At 46.1% G+C, this 27956-nt stretch overlaps 1 protein-coding gene across 1 annotated transcript; it reads left to right on the top strand.

Moving 5' to 3' along the window:
* Positions 1612–5615, top strand: LOC110429751 (stem-specific protein TSJT1-like). Its single transcript, XM_021446225.1, has 5 exons — positions 1612–2005; positions 4078–4321; positions 4426–4546; positions 4768–4877; positions 5239–5615. The coding sequence occupies exons 1-5, from the start codon at positions 1803–1805 to the stop codon at positions 5275–5277; spliced, it is 717 nt and encodes a 238-aa protein (XP_021301900.1). The 5' UTR covers positions 1612–1802; the 3' UTR covers positions 5278–5615.

Below are 27956 nucleotides of genomic sequence, written 5' to 3'. Positions count from 1 at the left end.
TTTTGCTTAGCTTGTCCTGCAGCCTATCAAAAACAAGGTGGCGAGGAGGTGAATCTTGATCCCTTTGAGGTAGAGGCTGTGATGAAGAGGATTTCTGTAGCCAGTCCTTACGTGCAGCCAACGGGCCACCGGGGATGGAGACACGACACGTCCGTTTCACGTACGCTTATTAGTGGAGGTCGTTTTTTATCTAAGCATATATATATAATAGATATATATATATGTATGGTGATACGTGAGGTCGAAATTAAATTGGAAAGGAGAGTGTGTTTGTGTGTGTAGATAGTGGAGTGGAGCAACCTGGAGTACGTGCAGCGTCAGTCGTCACTGTTGTTGCCGAAAGAGTGGCGGGCCGGGGGCGGATGGATGGATTCCGTCCAGTCCACCAACGGAACGGGGAACCCACCCGTGAATCGATCACAGCACAGCGTGTGGTGTGGGATTATTCCCGTCGCCTGGATCGATCTCGATCGGAGTAGGCGTGGTGGTGACACGACTGGTATGTATGTATGTATTTTCAGCAGTAGCAAAAAAAAAAAAAAACCAAAACCAGGCCCATATTTATCTGATATTATCCGGCCTCCTCTCCTCGCGTACGTTACGTCTCCGTCCCTGGCGTTTTCGAGAAGAGAGAGAGAGTGGCGACAATCCACGGCCACGGTGAGTTTGTTTGTCATTTAATACTATTTTTCTTTCGTAAAATCAAATCTGCCCGGAACCGGAAGCGCCAGTTTGCTTGTCGTGGTCGTGGTCGTCGTGGGCTCGTGCACTCGTGGCAGCGGCTGCACTTGGGCCCACCATGGCACATGCACGTCTGTTTGCTTGGATAATAAATCATAAGTACCGTTTGTTGATTTATTATAAAAAAATATATTATTGAATGACTAGCAGATTCGATGGACGGCTCACGTCACAATGGCTGCTTGGACCCACACTCCAGAGTCACAAACAGACCCTTGTCCTGCCTTGCTGTGTGTCGTCTTCTACCTCGCGTACGTCGTCGTCCGTTGCCTTGCCTTGCCTCTCGCTCGCTCCCACGCACGCATCATGGTCCCCCGTCGCACCATTGCTCGCTGATGCCCTCATGATCATGATGCCGCATGGGCTATATGATCGATGCTCCGTCCCCAGAACCAGTACGTACACCGTCAGCACAAAACCTCTCTCTCTGCTAGCTTATTATTGCTTTCCGTGTCAAATACGTGCACTGATAGCCCGGATGGGTTGGTTAGATGGTACGACACGGTTGATCCTATATATATTAGACTCTACAAACACCGGCACTGCCACGTCACTGTCACGTCCGTCCTCACTTCACGAGACCCTCACCACCTTCTTCGTTGCCGCTGCTGCTGGTTTCCACAGTGAAATCAAGGTGCCCAAAAACGACCTGATCCGGATATATATATATATATATATATATATATATATATATATATATATATATATATATATATATATATATATATATATATATATAATAACAAAAAGAAGATTAGAGCATCGCTGGATGCCACCTGGGGTCCACGTCACGTCATTAGCCGCACCGCACCCGCCTAGCTTTCATCCCCTTCCCGTTTCCCGCTATATAAACCGCCCCTGCCCCTCCCCTCCATTCATTGATTTCATTCATCCACCTCAAGAGTGTACAAGGAAGAAGAAGCACCAGCAGCTTTTCTTGATGCTACCTTGATCCATCAGCAGCAGCTTCTTCGTCTGCTTTTTGGGGAGATTATTAGGAGTAGGAGTAGGATTACTAGTTATTTGATTATTACTAGTAGCTAGGGAGTGATCGAGCGAGGATGTTGGCGGTGTTCAGCGGCGGTGTGGTGGAGGTGCCGGCGGAGCTGGTGGCGGCGGGAAGCCGGACGCCGTCGCCCAAGACCAGGGCGTCCGAGCTCGTCGGCCGGTTCCTGGGTGCCTCCGAGCCGGCCGTCTCCGTGCAGCTCGGCGACCTCGGCCACCTCGCTTACTCCCACACCAACCAGGCACTCCTCCGCCCAAGGTATAACATACATACATACATACCTGCTCGATCTGCTTGCATCCTCCATGGACGACGTTCCATGGCTGCAAGATCCTAGTACAGGAGTAGTATCTCTCTTTTATTTATTTATTTATTAGATTATTTTTAGGATGCTTGATCCGTCGAATCAAAAGGTAGAATCGCCCTTTTTTCCCCCACTGGATTCGTGGATGGATTACCCACTTTTTCTGAGTTGCTTTGTTTTGGTTCTTCGTCAGTTACTAACCGCATGACCTCAGCCAGTCACACGTTATCGATCGCATATATTCTCTCTCACAAGTCACACACACAAACATACAAAGAGGGAGAGGGAGAGAGAGAGTCAGACAGATATACTAGAGAGGCTCTGTTAGATAGTCATTAATCAGACTGATAAGCTCGACTGTTTTGCTAATTTACTGACCAGATATTAGTAGCACAATGAATCTGTGGCTCACAAGTCACACCCACTTGTGTTCCAATAATTTGGACAGAAGACAGATCTTTATCCTCCTTATCGGATGACATACGTGTTGCTGTTCTGAAACTAAAGTGAGCAATAATTAAACACTGTTGTTTCCTCATCCGTTCCTGTAGTGCAGGACCATGCCACCAACTCTACTTGGCTTATCGTTTTCTCACCTGATGATGATAACTGTCAGCCACAAATATTAGCTAGGCTAGGAAACCACTCAGCACTTAGTTTTCTGTACCACTGGGATTTTCAGGCCACAAAAAAAGGGGATATTTATTTTTACATACATCTATAAACATGGCCCAGAGATTCAGAAAACCAAATAAATATATACCGATAAATATACTAGAAGAAGATGAACAGAAGCAAGCAGAAGACACTGTCAATGACACACACACACACACACATACGGCGTCTAGAGATCTCTGGACACCGCAGCCTCTGCTTGATTTCCAGAGTTACCGGCGTCAAAGGGTTGGTGATGATCAGATCAGATCAGATCAGATCAGATCACATCATCACAAAGGAAGAAACGGGACGAAAGCCACACCGAGTTGATGTGGACATTTCGAAATTCATATTTGTTTATTTTATCTTATGGAAAAAGGAGACCTTGTTTTTCCAAAAACAAAGTCATCTTCCCCTATGCTGCTGGGGCAGGGTGCAGCAATTTGCACGTCCACATCCTGCCACCACCACCTTACAATTACATATAGACAAGACAACAACAATAGCTAGCTGACTTGCCAACAATCAAACAGTGGAGCTGAGCCTCATATTCTCCGTCTCCATTAGGCTAGGCGGCTGCTGAATTAGAATTTAGAATCACTATGGTTTAAACATAGCGAAAGGCCCTATGCTATGCAATCTACTGGTTAATTTGCTCGCAAAAAAATCTACTGGTTAATTGAATGGGCATAAAATTTAATTACTAGATTCATGAGCACTGACAGTATTTAGTAACTCTGATTTGGTCTCTTTTTGGTTGTTGTTGCTGTCCATATCCACATAGTTGGCATCATAGTACAGGGAACACACGGACAGGTCACTTGGGTATGGTAGTGAGTGGCAGTCTGTGGGCAATCCGGCTTTGCTGCCCACAGATCTGAAGAAAAGTTTGGCCAGTCGTCCATCCTGCACACGCGGATGGGGCTATGATTTGTGGGCCCTGATTGCTCTGTGTGCTATTGTGTCTTATCCTACCAGTACTAGGCTGATTCACTGAAGAAGTAGAATCCAAGGAATGAAGGAATCCCATTCCTTCACTCCATTCATTCAGTTTTGACCTTTTCTTTTCTTTCAGTGCTTGCTTCAAATCTTTTCCTACCACTTTTCGTACTATGTCCAGATTCGTACCATGGAATCCATGTGTTGTGTTTTCTCTTTTGTTAACAACAAGCTTAAGTACTCTAATTCTCGGGGTTAGGTGCAAAATGTCCCACCTAATTACTCTGAATGACATGATGACCATTTTTCTTCAGTGAGTCATTCAGTAAACAGACCAACGATGTTTCTGAGTCACAAGTCACACAGCTCACAAACAGAAACTGATGCCGACAAAACACAAAATTTGTGTTGTTTGGTGAATGCTGACCAGGTCGTTCGCGGCGAAAGACGAGGTGTTCTGCCTGTTCGAGGGTGTGCTGGACAACCTGGGGCGGCTGAGCCAGCAGCACGGGCTGTCCACCAAGGGCGCCAACGAGGTGCTCCTCGTCATCGAGGCCTACAAGACGCTCCGTGACCGGGCGCCCTACCCGGCCAGCTTCATGCTCGCACAGCTCACCGGCAGCTACGCCTTCGTGCTCTTCGACAAGTCCACCAACTCCCTCCTCGTCGCATCTGTGAGTGGGCGTTTGGGAAAGGCAGTAGTGCAGTAGTATGGTGATTTCAGTTTGTTTATTTACCTCATATCGTTGTGTGATGGGATTGTTTGTTGCTCTGTCAGGATCCTGAGGGCAAGGTGCCGCTCTTCTGGGGGATCACTGCTGATGGCTGCGTCGCCTTCTCTGATGACATTGACATGCTCAAAGGATCATGTGGCAAATCGCTCGCGCCTTTCCCACAAGGTAATTAACGACTCATCAAGCAACTGTCAGATCAGATCAGATCACGTCTTGACTTGTGTGTTGCCAAACACCAGATCTCTGAAACTGAAAATGTTGCTTGCCAATGGCAACAACTGCTGAAGGCAGTCTGAAGATTAAAGTTTCTGTACAACATCCAAATTAAGAGCACTCATCCTCGTTTTTTCGTTTTAGCTGATCTCATATATGCTGCATTATTGTAGGTTGCTTCTACTCTAACGCCCTTGGAGGCCTGAAGTGCTATGAGAACCCCAAGCACAAGGTCACTGCTGTTCCTGCAGACGAGGAAGAAATCTGTGGTGCAACTTTCAAGGTAAAAAAAAAGAAATGGCTTTTGTTCTTGGAGGATATCAACTCCAGTTTTAGCATGTAGTTACGTCAGAGATGCATCAATCATGCAATGTCTAGCACAGTGCTAGTAATAAAGAAAGAAAATCGGAGCACTCACAACAAGGAACATTGGGGTACTCTGCAGTCTGCACAGTTTTGTTCCTAGTGAGTAGGAATCATAACTGCAGAGGAACTGAGCATGACAATGCTAATTGACTCAACGACAAAACTTACTGCTTACCATTCAGATTTTATATATATCTGCACAATTCATATATATGATGATGCAATGCTATCTATGCGCTGTTGACTGACAAACACGAATTTGTAATTTGTGATTGCAGGTGGAAGGGTCTACAGTCCTGACAGCGCTGCATTTTTAGGAGATTTCCGTGTGGAAGCGTGGGTGGAGCGCAATGCAATGCAGAACTGTTGTACATGCATGGTGGATTGGTGGTGTAACATAGTGGCAAGTCATGTTCATGCAACTGAGTCTATCTGTGTAATGCATCTTTCATAAAAAGAGAAGTACTGGAGGCACTTAAGGGTTGATGGTTGTGTGTGTACCCTGTATCCCTAGGTGTTCAACTTACATGGAACTTGGGTGGTTGAGACATGGTGCTAATATAATCGATCGGTTGCGTGGAATATGTGAAGTTTGTAATCTGTTCCTAATAACAAAGCTTTGTTTCTCCAGTCGTCGTTGTTCATGTGATGAATGTGTGTGGGACATCTCAATTATTTTTTATTCTATAATAATATACTGAACGCTGCTTTAGATCTTGAACTAGCAAAATCGAGAATCTAAAAAAGAAACTCTCGATGGTACCACGATTGTAAGCGCAAAGAAACAATCAACTCACTGTCATCTAATCTGTGGCCTTCTGGGCCAATGTGTAGTGCCTTACATCAATATGGACCGGGCCGTTTTGTTCAAGTCTCCGTTGGGCAAGGTGCCGCTGAACAAACGCGATCCGCGTCCCTGAGAGCTCACAGAGGGGGTTCCTACGGGCAGGAGGAAAGACCTGATAGCGTGTTTCAGTTCTTATCGAAAAATTAGCTTCAGCCTACTGTATGTGCATGGGCAAGTGTTTGTATTACTGCCAAGAGATTTCCACAACCGATTGTCTTTTAATTAAGGTTACTAAGGTCTTTTTTAGATCTAAAAAGTTTTTGAATTTTGACACCGTAACATTTTCGTTTTTATTTGACAAACATTGTCTAATCATAGAGTAACCAGGCTTAAAAGATTTGTCTCGCGATTTATAGATATAACTGTGTAATTAGTTTTTGTTTTTGTCTATATTTAATACTCCATGCATGTGTCTAAAAATTCGATGTGATGGATGAAAAGTTTTTGTTTGGGAAACTAAACAGGGTCTTATGAAACGCAACACGTACCGAAACAGTATGGCATCAAGGAAGATCTGTCTGGTCATAGGAGCCGAACATGTTGTTTTGCTTTGAATTCCTAAGTAAACAGGGCATGTTGGGAAACTAAACAGGGCCTTAGGCCAGTCTCAATGTATGTTTTATAAGAGTGTCATGCATATTAAATAGAGTGCCACATAAGCAAAAACGCTGACTTGGCAGAGTCATTGAAAGGATCTAAACAATGCCTAGAGGGGGGTGAATAGACGTATCTAAAAAATTCTACACAAAACTCAAGGTCACTTGTCAGCAACTGTCGGAAGTCCCGACAGTTTGGGTCAGAACTTCCGACGTTGTCAGAAGTTCCAACGCAAACTGTCAGCAGTTCCGACACCTACGGAAAATGAACTACAAGTGCTTAAATGAACTTTGTGAGATCCACAACTTACAACACCACTCTCTAGTGGTTAGAAGAGGATGTTGATAGCCTTCCTTGACACCAAGAGTTCCCCAAACCGTAGATCGAGACCAAACCCTAAAAAGGAGGTAGAGGCACAAGCAAATACAAGTAATACGAGTAGAACTTAAGAAAAACAACCACAAGAGACACAAGGATTTAACCCGAGGTTCGGCAACCCCACTTAGGAGTTCCTACGTCCTCGTTGTTGAGGTGACCACTAAGGTCGGAGTCTCTTTCACCTCCTTGCCTCCCTCAAAGTAACCACAAAGGTCACTTGAGCTTTCCACTAAGAAACACGGGGTAATACAAACTTTCCAAGGCTCTTCCACAAGATGGAAGCTCTTGGACGACGCCTAACCGGCTAGGGTTCCAAGAATCCAAGAGTAATAAACTCAAAACCTGCCGGCTTGACGAAGAGAACAAGTGCTCAAGCTTCTCAAGGCGTTGCTCTCACTTAACCACTCTCCAATCACTCCAAATCTAAGGTGAATCGAAGTTGGGAGCAAAGAGGAGGAGGAGAGGGGAGTCTTGAAAGCTTGGGAGATGTTTTGTCTGAGGGTTAGTCGCAATGAATGACGTAGTAACGGTTAGAAACACAGAGGGAGCTATTTATACTACTGGGAGAAAAGTCTGCTCAGATCTACGTCGGAAGTTCCGACATAGTGTCGGGACTTCCGACACACACTGAGAAACACTGTCCAGTAGGCAGCCGAGGTCAGCTTGCAGGACGTCACCGTCGGAACTTCCGACAGGTGTCGGGACTTCCGACGGGTCAGCACTGCTGACGCTGGCCGGAACTGCTGGCACTCGCGCGAGACAGGCCTGGCGTCGGGACTTCCGACGCGTGCGCGCGCAGAACTCAACGTCGGGACTTCCGACGCTCACAGTTCTCGCGCAGCATGTCGGGAGTTCCGACACACGTCGGGACTTCCGACACCAGAAGTCATAGAAGTTAATCCTAAGTGCAAGAGAGGTGCTAGAGTGTCTCTAAAAAGATTAAGATGAAAGACTTGAGCACTCTATCTTCCCTAAACCAACAACTTTTGAATCCCTCTTGATAGTGCGGCATATCTATCCCCAAAATTAAAGAAAAACAATTAAGCTCTAGATTGAATCCAACGCCTTTCTCACGAACGAAGATTGGGGGTTACCCTTTCATCTTAAGTCGAACCTTTGCATCTTTCATGAGACTAGTAGCTGTAGCAAATCTCAAATACAACGCATTAGTCCCTAAATTGGATGTCATCAATACACCAAAACCCACAAAGGGGGCAAATGCACTTTCAATCTCCCCCTTTTTGGTGCTTGATGACAACCAAGTTTAGGCTTACAAAAGAAAGTCAAAAAGCTTTTGAAGTCCAAAATTTACAGCGAGCTCCCCCTTGATGTATGCATGAATTTGAATTTCAATGGTGATTGTCATCACTTAAGAAACATACATCAAAGAACAAGCTCCCCCTAAATTTTGCACTTCGTGGGGTGCAACAAGTGTGAACAAGAGTATAACCGTGAAAGAGTATGCAATATGACAGTTTATATTCACACAACAAAGTGGAGAGAAAAGGATGGCCAATAAACCAAGATAGACCTTAAGTACATGGCCATCACAAAAACTCAATCAACAAACAAACAAAAAAGATGAGAACAAGAAAACAAGGTAGATAGATAAAAGATTAACAACTTGTCCTACAATCATCCAACTCACACAACATATATAAAGATGTCCATCACATAGTGCCACCACGAGACATAGATAATCCAAACTAAGAGGTTTTTAAGTCTACCAACCACGACATCTAGCTTACTACATGAAAGATCAAAGCCTAACACTCCCCCTTTGTCAACAAGTGCCAAAAGGGGTAGGCCGCGCTAGAGAAGAAACGACTACTCAATGTCAAAGTCCTCATCGTCACCGTCATCATCATCATCGTCGTCGTCATCATCATCATCATCATCATCATCATCTTGTTCTTCTTCATGGTACTCCTCATCCTCAGGGGCAGCCACACCTTTGCCATGAGGGCGAGAAGTGGCCTCATCCTGATAAGCTTGGCAAGCTTCATCATAAAGAGCAAGAGGATCACTGGGAGGCACAAATGGAGGAGGGGGCGAAGAGACAACACCAGCCTGCTGCTCAAGACGATAGAGCCTCTCCTGAATATCATGCTGCCTCTGAGCACTAGCACAACACTGTCCAAACATATAAGTCATCAGAAACTTGAACTTGCTGGGCTTCTTGCCTTTGCCAGAGGAGGTGAGAGGCTGAGAACTGGTGGAGCGGGAGACAGCAGGAGGCGAAGGAGCAGCACGACGGGAACGAGCAGAGGAAGGACCACCACGGCGAGGAGGAGGATCTGCACCACGAGCCTTCAAAGCCCTAGCTGCTTGGACGGAGACCCGATTGGCCAATCTCAACACCTTGTGATTAGAGCCATCAGTAGGAAAGCGAATGCGTGAGACCTGCTGAATGACATGCATGATGTAAGGAGCATATGGAAGGTTCTTGATCGGATCCTCAGAAGCATCATGTATCCTGTTCCAGATGTACCGGCTGACCGAGAACTTCTGGAAATCATCTCCAAAACGAGCTAGGACCTTCTGAGAATCATCCCTAAGAAAAGTGGAGTCTCCTTCCTTGGGGTACAAAACCTGCCTGAGAATGTTGTTGAGCACATAGTAATAGGGCTTCAGATAAACTGTCTGTCCATCAGCAGGAAAACCCTCCAAATACATAAACTGGTACTCAGACATAGCCACATCCTCATAATCAGTAATCTCCGCTGCACGGCGATCATGCCCATTGAAACCAAGCAAACGAGCAAAGGTGACAAAATCAACCTTGTAGTGACGACCCTCAGTGGTCCAGTGAATAACATCAGTGTCACTCTCGCTGTCAGTCTCATGAAAATATGAAGCATAAAACTGCATAATCACCTCATTGTTCCAATGCCTGTGAAGCTGCATCAGCCCAGAGAGACCCATGTTGCGCAAGTCTTCCACCATTTGCCGAATCTCTTGATCTTTGAAGGTGGAGGTAAGGGAGTACTCAATGATATACTTCATTTGAATAACTGGAGGCTTCCCTTTCTTAAGAGACTTGCGGTAAAGTATAGAGTCATAATAGTAGAAATGGAAGTAGTGCCAGAAGCGATACTCAAGGCGGAGATCCTTCTCATCTTCAGCATAAAGGTTGCGGCTCCGGAAGGACCTGATGTCGCGGACGTTGTGGCGGAAATCAATCGGACGAGGAGGAGCCCAACCACCCATGTTGGGAGCAATCTCGGGGCACCGCACGACGGGGGCCAGAGAGTCGAAGGGGACAGGCGCGGAGACGGGACACTCCGGCCCATCATACGGGGAGCGCACTTGAGCGGAAATAGTCCGCCCAGCACGCTCAAGCTCCTCTTCGGCAGGGTCGACCTCGGTGTCACGCCCGGTGGGATCAGGAGCCCGATGTGAGGATGGAGGGGGCGCTGCCACCGGAGCCGACGGGCCCTGCCTAGAGGCACGGGCAGCGGCACGACGAGAGCCACCAGCACCAGCCCGAGGGAGAACAGCCTTGGTGCGGGGGGCAGCGGAGCGGTCCTGGTTGGTCTTGGACCTCTTCTCAACATGGCGAGAAGGGCTTCCACGAGTCATTGCTGCGAGACAAGATACGGGCAACTAAGGCGCTAGACAAACACAAGGAAAGACGGAGAACATGATGGAGAGAGACATGCGATGGAGCATAGGGGCTCAGAGTTGGAAGTCCCGGCGCAAGCCGGGAGTCCCGACGGTCGGAACTCCCGACCTCCGTCGGAACTGCCGACGCAAGAGAGCGCAAAAACTCCAAAGCAAACGCACGGGAGAGAGAAAGAAGAGAGAGGAAAGCACCTGAGAAGGAAGAGAGAGATGCGCGACGAGGAAGACCACCGGACGAAGAGACGGCCGCGACCGCAGGAGCGCACCACCGTGACGGGGAAGGGAGCACACCACGGCGAACCAGGGAAGGGGGGGACCGCGACCTTGCAGGCCGGCGAAATCGCAGGCGGCGGATCTGGAGAACCGGGGAAGGGAGAGAGGAGCGGGGGGGAGACGGATGCGGTAACTGACTGCGGGGGGGGGGGGGAAAGAAAATGATTGCGCGGTCAAGGGGAAGAGAAAGGGTCAAGCCAGTCAAAAACCGGGCTGCCGCACGCGCTAGATCTGCGTCGGGACTTCCGGCGCACGTCGGAACTTCGGACGCGGGCCGGGACTCCCGACGCCAGCCAGAACTCCTGGCTGAGGGCTCAGCCTGCAACCACGTCGGAACTCCCGACGCACGTCGGGACTTCTGACACAGGAAGACCCAAAAACTTCAGAATTTGAACTCTCTCTGCAATGTGGGGTATAAATATGATGGACACAAATGATTTCAGGGATGACTAGCTGACAAACAAGCATTACATAACTATAATCATCCATGAAACCTTTATCAAATTAGATTTTGAAAGTCGCCATACAAACTTTGCAAACAGTTTTCTCCTACCTAGATCAATCAAAATATGTGCAAGCCATCAAGTTAGGTTACGAGAATCAATGATATTTAGCTCACTCCTCAAAGCACAAAATCTTGACTCATCTAGGGGCTTTGTGAAGATATCGGCTAGTTGTTTATCGGTGCTCACATGATGAAGTGCGATATCTCCTTTGGCTTCGTGGTCTCTCAAAAAGTGATGCCGGATGTCTATGTGCTTTGTTCGAGAGTGGTTTACAGGGTTGTTTGCCAACTTAATGGCACTCTCGTTGTCACACAAAAGGGGAATCTTGGTTAGCTCACAACCGAAGTCTTTGAGGGTTTGCTTCATCCAAAGTAGTTGGGCACAGCATGCACCGGCCGCCACATACTCGGCCTCAGCGGTGGACAAAGCAACGGAGTTCTGCTTCTTAGAGCTCCAAGACACCAAAGACCTACCAATAAATTGGCAAGTCCCGGTGGTACTCTTTCGACTTACTTTGCAACCGGCATAATCCGAATCGGAATAGCCAAGTAACTCGAAAGTGGAGCCCTTGGGATACCACAAGCCAAGATTAGGAGTGTGCACTAAATACCGAAAGATTCTCTTAACAGCCATTAGATGACATTCTTTTGGACTAGCTTGAAATCTTGCACACATGCACACACTAAGCATAATATCGGGCCTAGATGCACAAAGGTAAAGGAGGGATCCAATCATGGAGCGATATACCTTTTGATCGACGTCCTTACCTCCTTGGTCAAGGTCAAGATGCCCACTTGTTGGCATCGGTGTTTTGATGGGTTTGGCTTTGTCCATGTCGAACTTCTTTAGCATATCGTAGGTGTACTTTGTTTGACTTATGAACGTGCCATCTTTGAGTTGCTTGATTTGAAATCCAAGAAAGAACTTCAACTCACCCATCATAGACATCTCAAACCTGTTCGTCATAATCCTACTAAATTCCTCACAAAAATCTTCATTAGTACTACCAAATATTATGTCATCGACATATATTTGGCACACAAAAATATCATTATTGACTTTGCGAGTAAACAAGGTAGCATCGGCCTTTCCTATCTCAAACCCTTGTTTGAGTAGGAAGTCCTTTAAGCAGTCATACCAAGCTCTAGGGGCTTGTTTAAGCCCATAGAGTGCTTTGTCGAGCTTATAGACGTGATTTGGAAACTTGGGATCTTCAAAGCCCGGTGGTTGCTCAACATACACCAACTCAGATAGGGGGCCATTGAGAAATGCACTCTTCACGTCCATTTGATATAGCTTGAAATCATGATGGGCAGCATAGGCTAGTAGAATACGAATGGATTCTAGCCTTGCCACCGGTGCATAGGTCTCCCCAAAATCCAAGCCTTCTATTTGAGTGAAACCTTGAGCCACCAATCTTGCCTTGTTCCTTGTCACCACGCCATGCTCATCTTGCTTGTTCCGGAAGACCCATTTGGTTCCAATCACATTTTGGTTGGGCCTTTCCACTAAGGACCAGACTTCATTCCGTGTGAAGTTGTTCAACTCTTCTTGCATGGCCATCATCCAATCTTCATCATCAAGTGCTTCTTCCACCCTACGAGGTTCCAAAGGAGAAACAAACGAGTAATATTCACAAAAACTTGCTAAACGAGAACGTGTCGTTACCCCTCGTTGAATGCTTCCCAAAATGTTATCAACGGGATGATCCCGCTGAATTGATTGATGTACTCTAGGATGTGGCACTTGAGTTGATCTTTGAATGGGGCCATCATCTTCTTCTTCATCATAGCCATGATCTATTGGAAGACCAAGGCTATGATCTTGTGGATGATTGTCTTCACTTGTGTGGTCAAGATTAAGATGAGGTTGAGCTTGCATGTTGTTGCCACAATCTTCATTGATTCTTGATGTGGAAGCCACACCATGCTCATTGGATGAGCCATGATGAATGGTAGAATCATGATCAATATGCACTGCACTTTCTTCATCGTCATCTTCAATGGGCTTTATTTCACCAATTGCTAGCTTCTTGATAGCTTCTTGTGCAGCTGCTTCATTACCTACAATCTCAACATTGACTTGCTCCTTTTGAGAGCCGTCGGTTTCATCAAAAGTCACGTCTACCGCGATTTCAATCAAACCGGAGGTTTTATTGAAAACACGATATCCATGTTCGTTAGTACCATAACCAAGCATTAAACCTTCATCAACCTTTGGTGCAAACTTTGAGCTTTTGGACTTTTTGTTAAGTATGAAACACTTGGATCCAAAAACTCTAAAGTAGTGCACCTTGGGCTTTTTACCAGTTAGAAGTTCATAGGCGGTCTTTTCTCTTTTCTTGTGAAGATACAAGCGGTTGATAGCATGACACGCCGTGTGGACCGCTTCCGCCCAAAAGTTCACTGGAGTCTTGTATTCATCCAACATTGCTCTTGCGGCTTCTATGAGTGTCCGGTTCTTTCTCTCCACAGCACCATTTTGTTGAGGAGTGTACGAAACCGAAAACTCATGCTTGATTCCTTCTTCATCAAGGTACTCTTCGATGTTGGTGTTCTTGAACTCCGTCCCATTGTCACTTCTAACTTTCTTGATCTTGACATCAAACTCATTTTGAGCTCTTCTTGCAAACTTCTTGAAAATACCTTGGACCTCACTTTTATCACGCAAAAAGAAAACCCAAGTGTAACGTGAATAATCATCAACAATCACAAAACCATATTTGTTACCACCAATGCTTGTGTAAGCCACGGGTCCAAATATGTCCATGTGTAGCAGCTCCAAGGGCCTTTCGGTTGTCACGATGTTCTTTGCGGGATGCTTAGCTCCTACTTGCTTTCCCGCTTGGCATGCACTGCAAATCCTATCTTTCTCAAAAGAAACATTTGTTAGTCCAAGGATGTGTTCGCCTTTTTGAAGTTTGGCCAAGTTCCTCATCCCAACATGGGCAAGTCGGTGATGCCATAACCACCCCATGCTAGTGTTGATGCAAAACTGATCTGCAAACACAAAGGGCTAATACCCGATTCAAACGTTAAGGCGTGCCAGCCGATTTGACCTTGCTATCGGCAAAGGTGATAACTCGAATACTTTAGTCCTGACAACAGCGATGCGCCCGGATGTCACGGCTAAGAGGTACTCACGCGGAACTCGAGAACACGCCGAACTTAAGTCGACGAATTCCTAAGAACTCGTAATAAAAAGAAAAAGGTATGACGAAGTCGTCGAAAAGTAGATGCTGGATTATGAGTAAAAACGTGTGTTTGATTGATTTCTTGATTCTTTATTACAAGGTCCTAGGGTTTATATTTATACCCTGCTCAAAGAGCTACAACCAGACATGATTAGAATTCGAATTCCAAATTACACGGAATCCGTATACAAAACGATGCAAATAATTAAGGAAATACTAAAACTATCCTTCGTGACAAACCGAAACTCCTCCACATGACAACTGGCAGCTTCCAGACTCCTCCCTCGCATCATCGGCAATCCCCTTGCCATAGTCATCGGCAGACCTTTTTATCCAGCTATCGGCACCATATTACTGCCTGTGGACTTAGTCACATTCAACCTCTCCCTCATCGGCAACCATCCTCATCAGCAACCCGCATCGTACTGCCACCCTATCCTGCCATCCTAGACACGTGCCCAAAAATGGTGTCAACACATGCCCCCCAGTTTCGGAGTATAAAACTATTAATGCTCCGAAATTCTCTGCAGTAATGATGCCTTTTCCGCAATTAATGCTCCTAATCTGGTAACCGACAACCTCAATCTGGACAACTCTGATCCTAATCCTCCGCAGATTCCTCGAAATCCCCAACTTCCTAAACGGGCATCTTTCTTGGTCGTACATCGGCAACAATACCGTTACAAAGATCTACCGATGCTCTGACCAGGATATTCGCAAAAACGGTTACCTCCCCTCTATCCGCCCATCGGCAAGATGACCGTTATAGAATATCGCCGATGGACCGACCAGGAGATCTCGCACGGTAAAATATCTTTAGATAATGACCGCTTCCCGTCAAATCACCTGCACAATCCCTGGATTACCGTGCGAACAGTTACCATATCTACCTGAGTACCCTCGGGCTTCTCGGATGCGGCAAAGAGATAAGTCGGATTTGCCCTTGCCCGTCTTGTCCTATAAATAGTTCCTTCTTGGGTACTCCTCCCCCATTACACCATTCTACTATCTAACTTTGCTTTTCCAGCGGCGGCGCCATTTACAACCCTCAAGATCTCCGACAAGCATTCCTCTTCATCAACTCCGGTGCCCTCCAACGTCCTCTTCACGACAAGATGGCCATTGGCTTCGTCGTCCCTGAGGTCAGACTTCCATCTCATCTCCTGTACCTTTTCTCGCATTCCTGATTCATCTTACTGAATATCCTCCTTTTCCTTTTTCTTTGTATTTTTATTCCCCAAAACACTAGGAGTTGTCCAACAAAATTGTCATCCCTACCGATCAACCACACCTTCAGTGCCTCGGCCCTCTAGGGAATCCAGATCCAACCGACCTTATCAATGCAGAAACCAACAGGATTCCCTTTAGAGCCGAAAACTTTTCTTTAGATCTGTGGAAAGACACCTTTCGCTCTTGGCCCAACCCTACTGTAGGGTGGAAAGATTGGTTCTTGAGGGTCAGCAATTCTTATGAAGTCCAGTGGGGTGAGAGGAAGCTAGCTCAATGCATTAGGCTATCCATTGCCGATATGCACAGGAACGAGTCACTGCTGATAGCTGCATCCTACTTTTGGTCAGACACTCTCAATGCTTTTGTTTTTGGCCACGGCCCTGCTTCTCCTACCCTTGCCGATGTAGCCATGCTTACTGGGCTAGATATATCTTCTGCCGATAGCACCCACTTTTTTGATACTGCCCCCAGTGCCAAAGTGGAGACTCGCGCTATCGGCGGTTGGTCAGGGTACATCCAGAAGTACCGCGGGAGAGGGCCTGTCACCATAAAGGAGCAAACCACCTTTCTGAACATGTGGTTGGACAAGTTTGTATTCTGTGGTCGATCGGCAGGACCGACTTCTGTCTATCTATCGGCAGCAGAAAGACTGGCTAGCGGTGGCCAATTTCCTCTCGGCCGATATTTGCTCAGCGCTGTTTACCACCTTCTTCATCAGGTAGCCCAGAAACTCCTGCTTGGCCAATCCATCGGCAACTTGGGAGGCCCCTGGTGGTTTATTAATATGTGGCTCAATCTGCACCTGCATAAGCGCCTTGATTTCAACTTGTTCTCACAGCACTTCCCAAGAGATATAGCCGAAAATCATGTGTTGGGTGAAGAGGAATCGGCAACGCGTGCCCCCTTGAACTTTGGCGAAGCCGTTATAGTCTTACCCGGTTCAGGGAACAATCCGGATCAGATCGGCCGATTCTTTGAGACTCTGTATGAGGGTCTGGCCAGAGATGAACGACCATGGCTGGCTTATGACGACCCAGATAGCATGCTCCCTCTGACCTTCAATCCATTTGATGAAGCTCTCGACAGGGACAATGAGGTGATGATGGCAACTGTGACTCCCAGAGCCATACCAGTGAATTTCTTCGGTAGCACAAAAACCTCTCCCCAAACCTATGAATTTTATAATCCATCGGCATTAGCTCGCCAGCTAGCTTTCGGCCAGTTGCCGATTGCACTTCCTTATGCCGATGTGATAAAGCCCAGAGAACCCATCGCCAACCTTCTCGAGTGGACTCGAGTAGCCCAGCTACCACCAAATGCTGATACAGATGTAGATCTGTCAGAATGGGTTCCAGCTGCCTTTATCACTCAGGCATACAAGCTATGGTGGGCAGAATGGAAAGAGAATCTATTCTGCAGATCGGCCCTCTCATACCGCGGCATGATCGACCCCGAATACGAAGTCCCTGATGACACTGTAAGTATTTTAAACCGATGTCTCATTTTCCAATAATATTTCCATCGGTAACTTACCCCTGTATTCCTTTTGCAGGTTGACAACACCCCCCCATCGGTTAGCAGGAGTGGCAAGCCGATCGACTTGTTCCCATCAGGCCCGATCTCCTCAATCGGCCATAATGCTCCCACTCTGGCTTCCATCGTGCATCAGGGTGCGCGCCTCAAGAAAGTTACCACCAGGAAAACTCAGACATCGCCAACGGTAGCTGCTTCCACTCTGGCGCAAGCTTTCAGGGCAATTTGTCAAACCCTTTTCATTTATGCTAACTATCTTTGTATCGGCTACCTATGCTCATAAACTCCTTTTTGTTGTTGCAGCAAACTGGTGCATCGGCAAAAGCCAAACGCCAAGGTACCGATGCCCCCCAGTCTAGCCAGCCAAAGAGGAAGGGCACCCAAGGTGCTAAGGCTGGAACAAAGCGCCAGAAAGTGGCAACTCCCCCTCCTCCTCCGGTGTCTCCAATCCCGGTGGAATCTTCCCCTTCTTCTCCAGAAGTCCACACACAGCAAGCACCATCTCCCCAACCAATGCAGGAAGCACCACAGATGGAAGAACCCCAGCAGGAAGAACCTCAAACAGAAGGTACATCAGCTGACGTGGGTGAACAAACAACTGGCCCGGCAGGTCCAGTTATATCATCGGCGGTTTCCCCGATTCAGACAACTGTTGTTCCTCCTCCGGGTAACATATCTCAACAATACTTCCACCGATAAACTTATTCTCATTTAGTCTCATAACCCTTCCTGTCTTCTTTCAGGCGATATCGTTCCATCGGCAACATCTGCCGATCAACCTGTAGCTCCATCGGTATCTTTGAGTCAAAGGCAAGAAATTGCCCTGAAACAAGTAAGTCATCCAATTTTTCCACCAGCATCGTCTGCCGAAGCTTTGACCATAAAAATGACTTATTTCATTCTCATTTTCAGGAACAAGATTCTCCCGATAGCTTATTCTCCTTCGCCATTGATATCTTCGAAGAAGAAGGTGAGGAAGCAAGCTCCTCTCGGGCAATTGGGACTGTATCAGTAGAAACCAGGGCTAAGCTGGAGGAGCTATCGGCCATACTTCATCAAGACACTGCTCAACTGGTCAACGATTCTGACCCAGCCAAGGCCCTGTTCAAAACCCTTAGAGGCCAAATTCCTGCCGATGCTGAAGAAACCCTCTTCCATGCTGCATACCTAGAAAGCCGCCAGCTACAGTACCAGAGAGCCACTCGACGCCTTGCCGATAGAGCCGCTCAAATCCAGCTTTCTGAGGAGATGATGAAAGAAAAACTCTTAGCCGACGAGAAACATAAGAACATCGGCACCTTAAAGTCCTCAGGTGATGCACTGAAGCAGAAAGTATCTGATCTATCGGCAAAAAGAGAAGCTCTACTGGCCGAACTCAAGCAAGTAGAGGATGCTCTGTCCCAAGCCCAGCAAGAAGAGAGTCAACTGCCAGAGACCATCAAGCACCTTGAACAAGAACGAAACGTCCACGGCCGCAAAGCGCTGCAGCTGAAGAGGAAGCTGAAGCCGATAGAAGGTTCGCCGATGATGATATCAAAGAGATAGAGACAGCCAATCAGATCCGGCTGCGCGCCATATCGGCAATCCAAGCGCTGCTGAACATCTGAAGCTTTCATCGGCAACACACCTTTGTTTTCCCGCTTTTAGCTTTTAGTCTAGCCGATAAGACTGTTATCGGCATCTTTTGAAACATTAAGTCTGCCCCCAAACATTTAAATCCAGCCGATAGGAGTGTTATCGGCACTTAAACTTTTATGCATCGACCCATATGCTGGGGTAGTACTTCTTTAAATATTTTCCATTTAATGCCCTGGGAAATTCAACTCCTTCGAGAGTTTCTAGAATATAGGCATTACCAGGAGCTGAGTGTCTTATCCGATAAGGACCTTCCCAATTAGGAGACCACTTCCCAAACTTCGAACTTTTAGTCCCGACTGGCAAAATCAACTTCCATACCAAATCCCCATCGGCAAACTCCTTAGCCTTTACTTTCTTATCATACCATCTAGCAACTCTCTTCTTATTTTCTTCTATACTCATTAAAGCCTTTAACCGATGCCCTGCTAAATCATCTAACTCATCGGTCATCAAAGTGGCATAATCATCGGCAGCCAATTGATCTTGAAAAGATAATCGCCTAGATCCACCCTTAATTTCCCAAGGCAACACTGCATCATGTCCATACACCAATTGATAGGGTGACACCTTGGTTGATCCATGACAAGCCATCCGATAAGACCATAGTGCTTCATTTAACAATGTATGCCACCGCCTAGGATTTTCTTCAATCTTTCGTTTAATAAGCTTGATAATTCCTTTGTTAGACGCTTCGGCCTGCCCATTGGCTTGAGCATAGTAAGGAGAAGAATTCAACACTTTAATTCCCATACCGATTGCGAATTCATCGAACTCCCCTGACGTGAACATGGTGCCCTGATCGGTAGTAATCGTTTGGGGAATCCCAAATCGGTAAATAATATGCTCCTTCACAAAATCAATCATATTGGCCGATGTGACTTTCTTCAAAGGAATAGCTTCGACCCACTTAGTGAAATAGTCAGTGGCAACTAGAATGAACTTATGCCCTTTGCTAGATGGTGGATAAATCTGGCCGATCAGATCGATGGCCCATCCCCGGAAAGGCCAAGGTTTTATTATAGGATTCATAGCCGATGCGGGTGCTCTCTGGATATTACCGAACTTTTTACAACCTTGACATCCCTTGAAATATTTAAAACAATCTTCAAGTATGGTTGGCCAAAAATATCCATTCCTCCGAATCATCCACTTCATCTTAAAAGCTGACTGATGTGCTCCACACACTCCTTCATGGATTTCCCCCATCAAACTTCTGGCTTCATCATCACCCAAGCATCGGAGAAGAATTTCGTTGACAGTTCGATAATACAATTCATTTTCAAGGAGCACATACTTGGTCGCTTGAAATCGAACCCGTCTTTCAACTTTTTTGGATGGATCTTTTAGATAATCAATAATTTCTTTCCTCCAATCACCGGCACTGACTGCCGATGTCGCATTAATCATTGGCTGATATCCCGAGGCATGCTGGGCTAACCGATTAGCGTCTTCATTATGCAATCGGGGAACATGCTCCAATCAGAAATCCTTGAATTCCTTTAACAGTTGCATACTTCTCTCGAAATAGGTTATGAGAACTTCACTTCGGCATTCATAGCTTCCGGCCAATTGATTTATAACCAACATAGAATCCCCGAATATTTCAACAGCATCAGCACGAACTTCTCTTAACAACTCCAATCCCTTGATCAGAGCTTGATACTCAGCCTGATTATTTGTTGATGTAGCAACAATCGGCAAGGAAAACTCATACTTCCTCCCCTTAGGAGAAACTAATACAATGCCGATTCCTGCCCCCCGGTCACAGGTAGATCCATCAAAGAAGAGCGTCCAGGGTGCAATTTCCAAGGTTTCCACTAGACCGCAACGCTGAGTCACAAAATCGGCCATAATCTGCCCTTTGACTGCCTTAGCCGATTCGTAACGCAAATCGAACTCCGACAGCGCTAAAATCCATTTACCGATCCTACCACTCATAATCGGCATAGATAGCATGTATCGGACCACGTCATCTTTGCAAACAACAGCACATTCAGCCGACAACAGGTAATGTCTCAGCTTGATACATGAAAAATATAAGCATAAGCACAGTTTCTCAATGGCCGAATACCTGGTTTCAGCATCAATCAACCTCCTACTCAAATAATAAATTACTCTCTCTTTCCCTTCAAATTCTTGAACCAAAGCTGAACCGATAACCGATCCATCGGTAGATAAATACAATTTGAAGGGCTTCCCTTGTTGAGGTGGAACTAAAACTGGAGGATTTACTAGATACTTTCTGATTTCATCCAGAGCCAACTGCTGTTCTTCTCCCCAAACAAACTCTTGATCGGCTTTCAATTTAAGAAGAGGACTGAAAGCACGAATCCTCCCAGATAAATTCGATATAAATCTTCTGATAAAATTCACCTTGCCGATCAAGGATTGCAGCTCGGTTTTATTGGTAGGGGCCACTATTTTATTGATGGCATCAATAGATCTTCGACTAATTTCAATACCCCTCTGATGTACCATGAAACCAAGAAACTGCCCTGCCGATACGCCAAATGCACACTTGTTGGGATTCATCTTCAATCCATGCTTCCTTGTGCACTCCAACACTTTTCGTAAATCGGCAAGATGCTTTGAGAAATCTCCAGACTTAACCACCACATCATCAATATAAATTTCTACGAACTTGCCGATGAACTCATGAAATATAAAATTCATAGCCCTTTGATAAGTAGCACCAGCATTCTTTAACCCAAAAGTCATGACTATCCATTCAAATAGTCCAACATGACCAGGACACCTGAATGCGGTTTTTGGAATATCCTCCTCTGCCATGAATATTTGATTGTAACCCGAATTACCATCCATGAAGCTGATGACCCGATGGCCAGCCGCAGCATCAACCAGTAGATCGGCGACAGGCATTGGGTATCCATCCATCGGCGTAGCTTTATTGAGATTCCTGAAATCAATGCACACCCGAAGCTTCCCGTTCTTCTTGTAAACCGGAACAACATTGGAAATCCATTCGGCATACCGACACTGCCGAATAAACTTAGCTTCAATAAGTTTAGTGATTTCGGCCTTAATATCAGGTAGAATGTTAGGATTACATCGGCGGGCTGGTTGCTGATGTGGCCGAAATCCAGACTTGATGGGTAACCGATGTTCGACAATTGATCGGTCTAAACCAGGCATCTCTGTATAATCCCAAGCAAAGCAATCTTTATATTCCTTTAACAAACTAATCAATTGTCGCTTACACTCAGGATCTAATTTAGCACTAATAAAAGTAGGTCTAGGCTTATCACCACTACCTATATCTATTTCTACCAAATCATCGGCCGATGTGAATCCCTGGCCTAATTTTCCATCATCGGCGAATCTATCCATTAAAAACCGTCGTCAGAACCGACTGCTTGGATCGGTGGAATCTCATAATCGGCAACTTTGAGAAAATCTTTCTCCCAAGCTTCTCCTGAAATGCACCTGGTCCTTTCGTAAGTATCCGCTTCTGCCGATGCGATAACATAAGAAGAATCTCCTGGGACAATCTCAATCTTGTCACCTACCCACTGAACCAAGCACTGATGCATTGTAGATGGGACACAACAATTGGCATGAATCCAATCTCTCCCCAATAATAAATTGTAGGCACCTTTTCCGCTGATCACGAAAAAAGTTGTCGGCAAGGTTTTGCTGCCGATGGTCAACTCTGCACATATCGCCCCCTTGACTGGAGACACGTTTCCTTCAAAGTCTTTGAGCATCATATCGGTCTTGGTCAAATCTTGATCCCCTTTCCCAAGCTTCCGATATACTGCATACGGCATAATATTAATAGCAGCTCCACCATCAACTAGGATCTTGGTCATTGGCTGCCCATCAACCCTTCCTTTGAGGAACAAAGCTTTAAGATGCTGCCTCTCGTCATCGGCAGGTTTCTCAAAGATAGCCGTCATCGGATCCAGAGCCAACTGAGCTATCTGATCAGAAAATTCCAACTCATCGTCACTGGCTGGTGCAAGAAACTCCATCGGCAACATGAAGACCATGTTGACGCCTGCCGATGGACCTTCCCTCTTAGTGTCTGACGGCTGCCGACTTCCAGAGTTCTCTCCCTTGTTTAGCTCCTCTTGCCTTTCTCGTTGCAATCTCCTTTTCTGTGTCTTGGTTAATCCTTGAGGGCACCATGGGGGAAGTGGCCTTTGCCTTGCCGTCGGGCGTCGGTTCTCCCTTGACTCCATGCGATGCGTGTTAGCATCCCTGCAAAATATGAATTCATCGGGAACCCGCGCATCAGCCATTCCTTCGAGCTCCTCTTGGTTCCTGGGAAAATACTGGACACGGTCACTAAGTCTGTTGTGCCCACTGAATCTGCCCCCCAGCCGGTCATGAACTGACACCCTTCCTCTGATCGGCCCATTAGCTCGCCGTTCATCATCATGATAACGCCGATCGTTCCTATCGTACCGATCATAACCGTTGCATTCAGGGCAGTCTCTGACAGTAGGAAGCTTGATATTTTCCTCCCAACAATGGACGAAGAATGGGCAATTCCAATGATCCATGTGCCGATTCCACTCCTGTCGGCGTCTTTCTTCTTCCCGTTGATAATCTTCCTGCTGGCGTCGATACCGATCTTCCCGTTGTTGCCATTTTTCTCGAGGCCTCCTATGAGTTATGACGATGCCAGATCGAGGAAGCCTTCCTGAGCTAGTTCCTTCCTGGACCAAGCCCTTACTTCTTGCATCGGCAGTAGTAACTTGATGCTGAGGATCTACCGATGCACTCTTCTCAGCTGTTTCCGACGTTAAGACCTTAGCCTTCCCCTTAGCATCCAACATGTTTGTCGGGAAAGGATGTTGGTCTATCTTCATCGGCTTCTGGGCTTTGGAACTGTCAAACTTGATTCTCCCTGACTCTATAGCCGATTGGAGCTGCTGTCTGAATACTTTGCACTCGTTGGTGTCATGTGAAGTTGCATTATGCCACTTGCAATATCTCATCCTCTTCAACTCTTCTGCCGACGGGATCACGTGGTTAGGTGACAGTTTGATTTGACCTTCCTGAAGTAGAAAGTCAAATATCCTATCGGCCTTGGCGGTGTCAAAGGCAAACTTCTCTGGTTCCTTCTGCCCAAAAGGACAAGACATCGGCTTCTTGTTTTTTACCCACTCTGCGAAACCGATTACTGGTTCCTCATCGGAATCTGAGCTTGTTGCTTCATCAACAAATGACACTTTCTTATTCCATGTCCTCTTAGGCTCGAAAGGCTTGATGTCTTGATCAGATATCCTCTGCACCAAATGACTTAAACTTTCGAACTCCTGAGAGGCATACTTATCCTTGATATGTGGCAACAAACCCTGGAAAGCCAAATCGGCTAGCTGCCGATCATCCAGAACCAGGCTATAGCATTTATTCTTGACCTCTCGTATCCTCTGCACAAATCCCTCAACCGACTCATCATTACGTTGCCTCAACTTGACCAAGTCGGTGATCTTCTTCTCATGAACTCCCGAGAAGAAGTATCTGTGGAATTGCTTCTCTAGATCGGCCCAAGTAATTACTGAGTTGGGAGGTAATGATATGAACCAAGTAAAGGCCGATCCAGACAATGATGATGAAAATAGACGAACCCTCAATTCGTCCCTGTTACCAGCCTCTCCACATTGAATAATGAACCTGTTGACATGCTCCATGGTTGACGTGTCGTCCTGTCCGGAAAACTTTGTAAAATCCGGTACCTTGTACCGATGTGGAAGCGGGATCAAATCATACGCTGGAGGATACGGTGTCCGATAAGAATAAGTGTTGACTTTGGGTTTTATCCCAAATTGTTCCCTCATTACTTCAGCAATCTTATCGGCCCAATATGCATCGGCATCTTGCCGATGAGGCGGCTGCGGATCTGGCACTTGGTGGCGAACCTCCACGTGTCTGTTTGGGACGTGACCTGCATGGAACATTGTATTGGTCACCTGTCCTCCAATCTGCGGACTACCAAACTGCTGTCCACCAATTGGCTGTCCTCCGAGTTGCTGTCCAAAATTTATTGGCTGGTTGGGAATCCCCTGACCTTGGAACCCGGGATAGACCTGCCCTTGCTGGAACCCTATAGTCTGATAACCCTGCTGGGGTGATTGTGGAAAGGCTTGCTGTCCAAGCCATCCATTATTAGCGTTCATCGGCATAGGTGCTACCGATGATTGGTAATTGGGTACCGTCGTTGAATTGACATACCCCGACTGGGCCATAGGCCTCTGTTGCATCAGCATTGACTCTGCCGATGCGTTGGGCATTTGAAACATTGAATCTTGAGGATTCCCAGTGTGAGGCCTTGCAGTAGTAGTTGTGGTATACCGAGGACTCTGGTTCACCGGCGCATTGGGAGGTGCCGATGTCATAGGAGTTTTGCCCCTCATGTCAGTTATTTGTGATGTTCCCGGCGTCAACTCTGGAGGCATACCATAACCCCACCAGTTGGGAGGAAGAGTCAACCCTGACATTGCCGATGCCAACATATCTGTTGTCAGTTTATGCTGCCCAACTGAAATTTGTGGGTTGGTTGCCATCGGCATAGATAGTGCACCAGTAGTCCCCAATGTACTTGGAGGGACGGCAGACTGTGCACTTGCATTCGTCAAGGCAGCCGATGGAGCCGTGACCTCTGGTGCCGTTGGCTGATGATGGGAGGGCCCCACATAATCTGGCGGGATTTGTCCTTCCTTGAAAGTTCTTTCCACGGCGTTGAAAACTGTATTAGACAGTACACCAGCTTGGTTAATCAACGCTCGATTGATGGCATTGTCAACCATATCTTGAAGCTTGCCAGGATTGGCGTCAAAGGTGACCTGCCGTGGTGCCGGCAGTGCATCTTTCTGGACCACTTCGCCGCTCCTGTTTATGCTGAAAGACCTCAGGCATTGCTGCTTGAATTCTTCCATGGCTTGGGCAATAGCTTGCTTTTGCTCATCCTTGAGGTTGGCCTCCGTCACGGGGATGACGTTCTCTTGATCGAGGTCAGAGATCGACATGTTGATCTTGATCCTGAATCGGTCCCACTGGGCGTGCCAAAAGATGTGTTGATGCAAAACTGATCTGCAAACACAAAGGGCTAATACCCGATTCAAACGTTAAGGCGTGCCAGCCGATTTGACCTTGCTATCGGCAAAGGTGATAACTCGAATACTTTAGTCCTGACAACAGCGATGCGCCCGGATGTCACGGCTAAGAGGTACTCACGCGGAACTCGAGAACACGCCGAACTTAAGTCGACGAATTCCTAAGAACTCGTAATAAAAAGAAAAAGGTATGACGAAGTCGTCGAAAAGTAGATGCTGGAATATGAGTAAAAACGTGTGTTTGATTGATTTCTTGATTCTTTATTACAAGGTCCTAGGGTTTATATTTATACCCTGCTCAAAGAGCTACAACCAGACACGATTAGAATTCGAATTCCAAATTACACGGAATCCGTATACAAAACGATGCAAATAATTAAGGAAATACTAAAACTATCCTTCGTGACAAACCGAAACTCCTCCACATGACAACTGGCAGCTTCCAGACTCCTCCCTCGCATCATCGGCAATCCCCTTGCCATAGTCATCGGCAGACCTTTTTATCTAGCTATCGGCACCATATTACTGCCTGTGGACTTAGTCACATTCAACCTCTCCCTCATCGGCAACCATCCTCATCAGCAACCCGCATCGTACTGCCACCCTATCCTGCCATCCTAGACACGTGCCCAAAAATGGTGTCAACAGCTAGATTTTGCCATTAAACAAGTCTCGGGCTTTACTCTATTTGATGTGAAATCAACTAGATAGAGTTTCCCTTTTAGGTGACCCGTAAATGCAATAGAGGAATCCTCCCTTATCCGTAAAGAGACAATTGTAACCCATTTCACAAAGTTGCGAGACGGACAACAAATTGTAACTCAACGAATTTACAAGTAAAACATTGGAAATGGAGTTATCATTTGAGATAGCAATTTTACCCAAACCAAGTACTCCTTTTCCATTGTCACCAAATACAATGTTTCCACTTTGTTCACCACTAGGTTGGAATGATGTGAACATATCCTTCTCTCCGGTCATATGATTGGTGCATCCACTATCCAACACCCAACTTGTTCCACCGGAGGAGTATTCCTACAAAGACAAATCAAACTTGTGTTTTAGGTACCCAAATAGATTTGGGTCCTAGGGGGTTAGTCACATAAAGTTTTGGCACCCAAACACTCCTCAATATTTCCTTCCTCTTGTGGGCACCAACATACTTTACCACGATCTTGTCATCTTTCCCCCAACAACACATATAGTCACTAGCATAGCACCGTGGAAGTGGTGCTTGTGGCTTGGAAGCTTCGGATGGCTTTATCTTGCTTTCCTTGTTGCTTGTAGGTTGCATCAACGGAAGATAAACTTTGTTGTTTGCCTTACATATAAGCTCGTCAAGGGCAACACCCTTGTTGAACTTTACACAAGGCACACCGTTCACAATGTTTCTTCCATTTGCCTTTCCATCATACCTATTAAAGCCAAGTCCTTCCTTGATGGATGGGTGCCTAAATGCCTTGTATATAGTCCTTTTAGATTGCTCTTGGCATTTACACCCCTTCTTAATTTCCATCTTCAACCTATTGATTTCCTTGTCCTTTTTCTCTAGCTCAACAAGGTTAGTAGCATAAGTATTTACATCAACTTTGTAGCATCTTTTACAACCGTTGCTAGTGGAGTCATTAGAGTCTTTGGTTGCCTTAGGAGAAGTTGAAGTGCTAGCCCAAAGAGTGTTATAGTTTAACTCAAGAATTCGGTATTTTTCCTTAAAGCTTGTGAGGCTTTCTTGAGCTATACTATTCTCATTTTTAAGGCTAGCTACTTGATCATCAACCGAGGAATGTTCCTTAGTCAATTTCCCAATTGAGTCATTGGCTAAAGACAATTCAACGGTCAACTTTTCAACCTTCGTCTTTTCCTCGGCGATAGATGCTTCAAGTGCTAGGTTCTTTTGCTTCTCTTGCACAATTATATCACCTTGCATCTCTAAGCATCTATCCCTCTTCTCTAATTTCTTCATTAGACTTTTTATTTTAGTGAAGGCCTTATGACCAAATTTCTTTATCAAGGATGCCTCAAGTTGTTCTATGTTTTCATCATGACTATCATATTCATCACTAGAGGTTTCGGACGAGGTAGTTACCTTCTCCCC

This window comes from Sorghum bicolor, chromosome 8 (genome assembly GCF_000003195.3).
Source record: "Sorghum bicolor cultivar BTx623 chromosome 8, Sorghum_bicolor_NCBIv3, whole genome shotgun sequence".
Taxonomy (NCBI): Eukaryota; Viridiplantae; Streptophyta; class Magnoliopsida; order Poales; family Poaceae; genus Sorghum; species Sorghum bicolor.
Note: the sequence above shows the minus strand (reverse complement) of the source record. Positions and strands in the feature narration are given on the sequence as shown.

What these genes read in the sequence shown, in the direction of transcription:
- LOC110429751 (XM_021446225.1), top strand. Translation starts at nt 1,803, where the DNA reads ATGTTGGCGGTGTTCAGCGGCGGTGTGGTGGAGGTGCCGGCGGAGCTG. An exon ending in ACTCCCTCCTCGTCGCATCT is followed by an intron (nt 4,322 to 4,425) that starts GTGAGTGGGCGT and finishes TTGCTCTGTCAG; the next exon opens with GATCCTGAGGGCAAGGTGCC. An exon ending in TCTGTGGTGCAACTTTCAAG is followed by an intron (nt 4,878 to 5,238) that starts GTAAAAAAAAAG and finishes TTGTGATTGCAG; the next exon opens with GTGGAAGGGTCTACAGTCCT.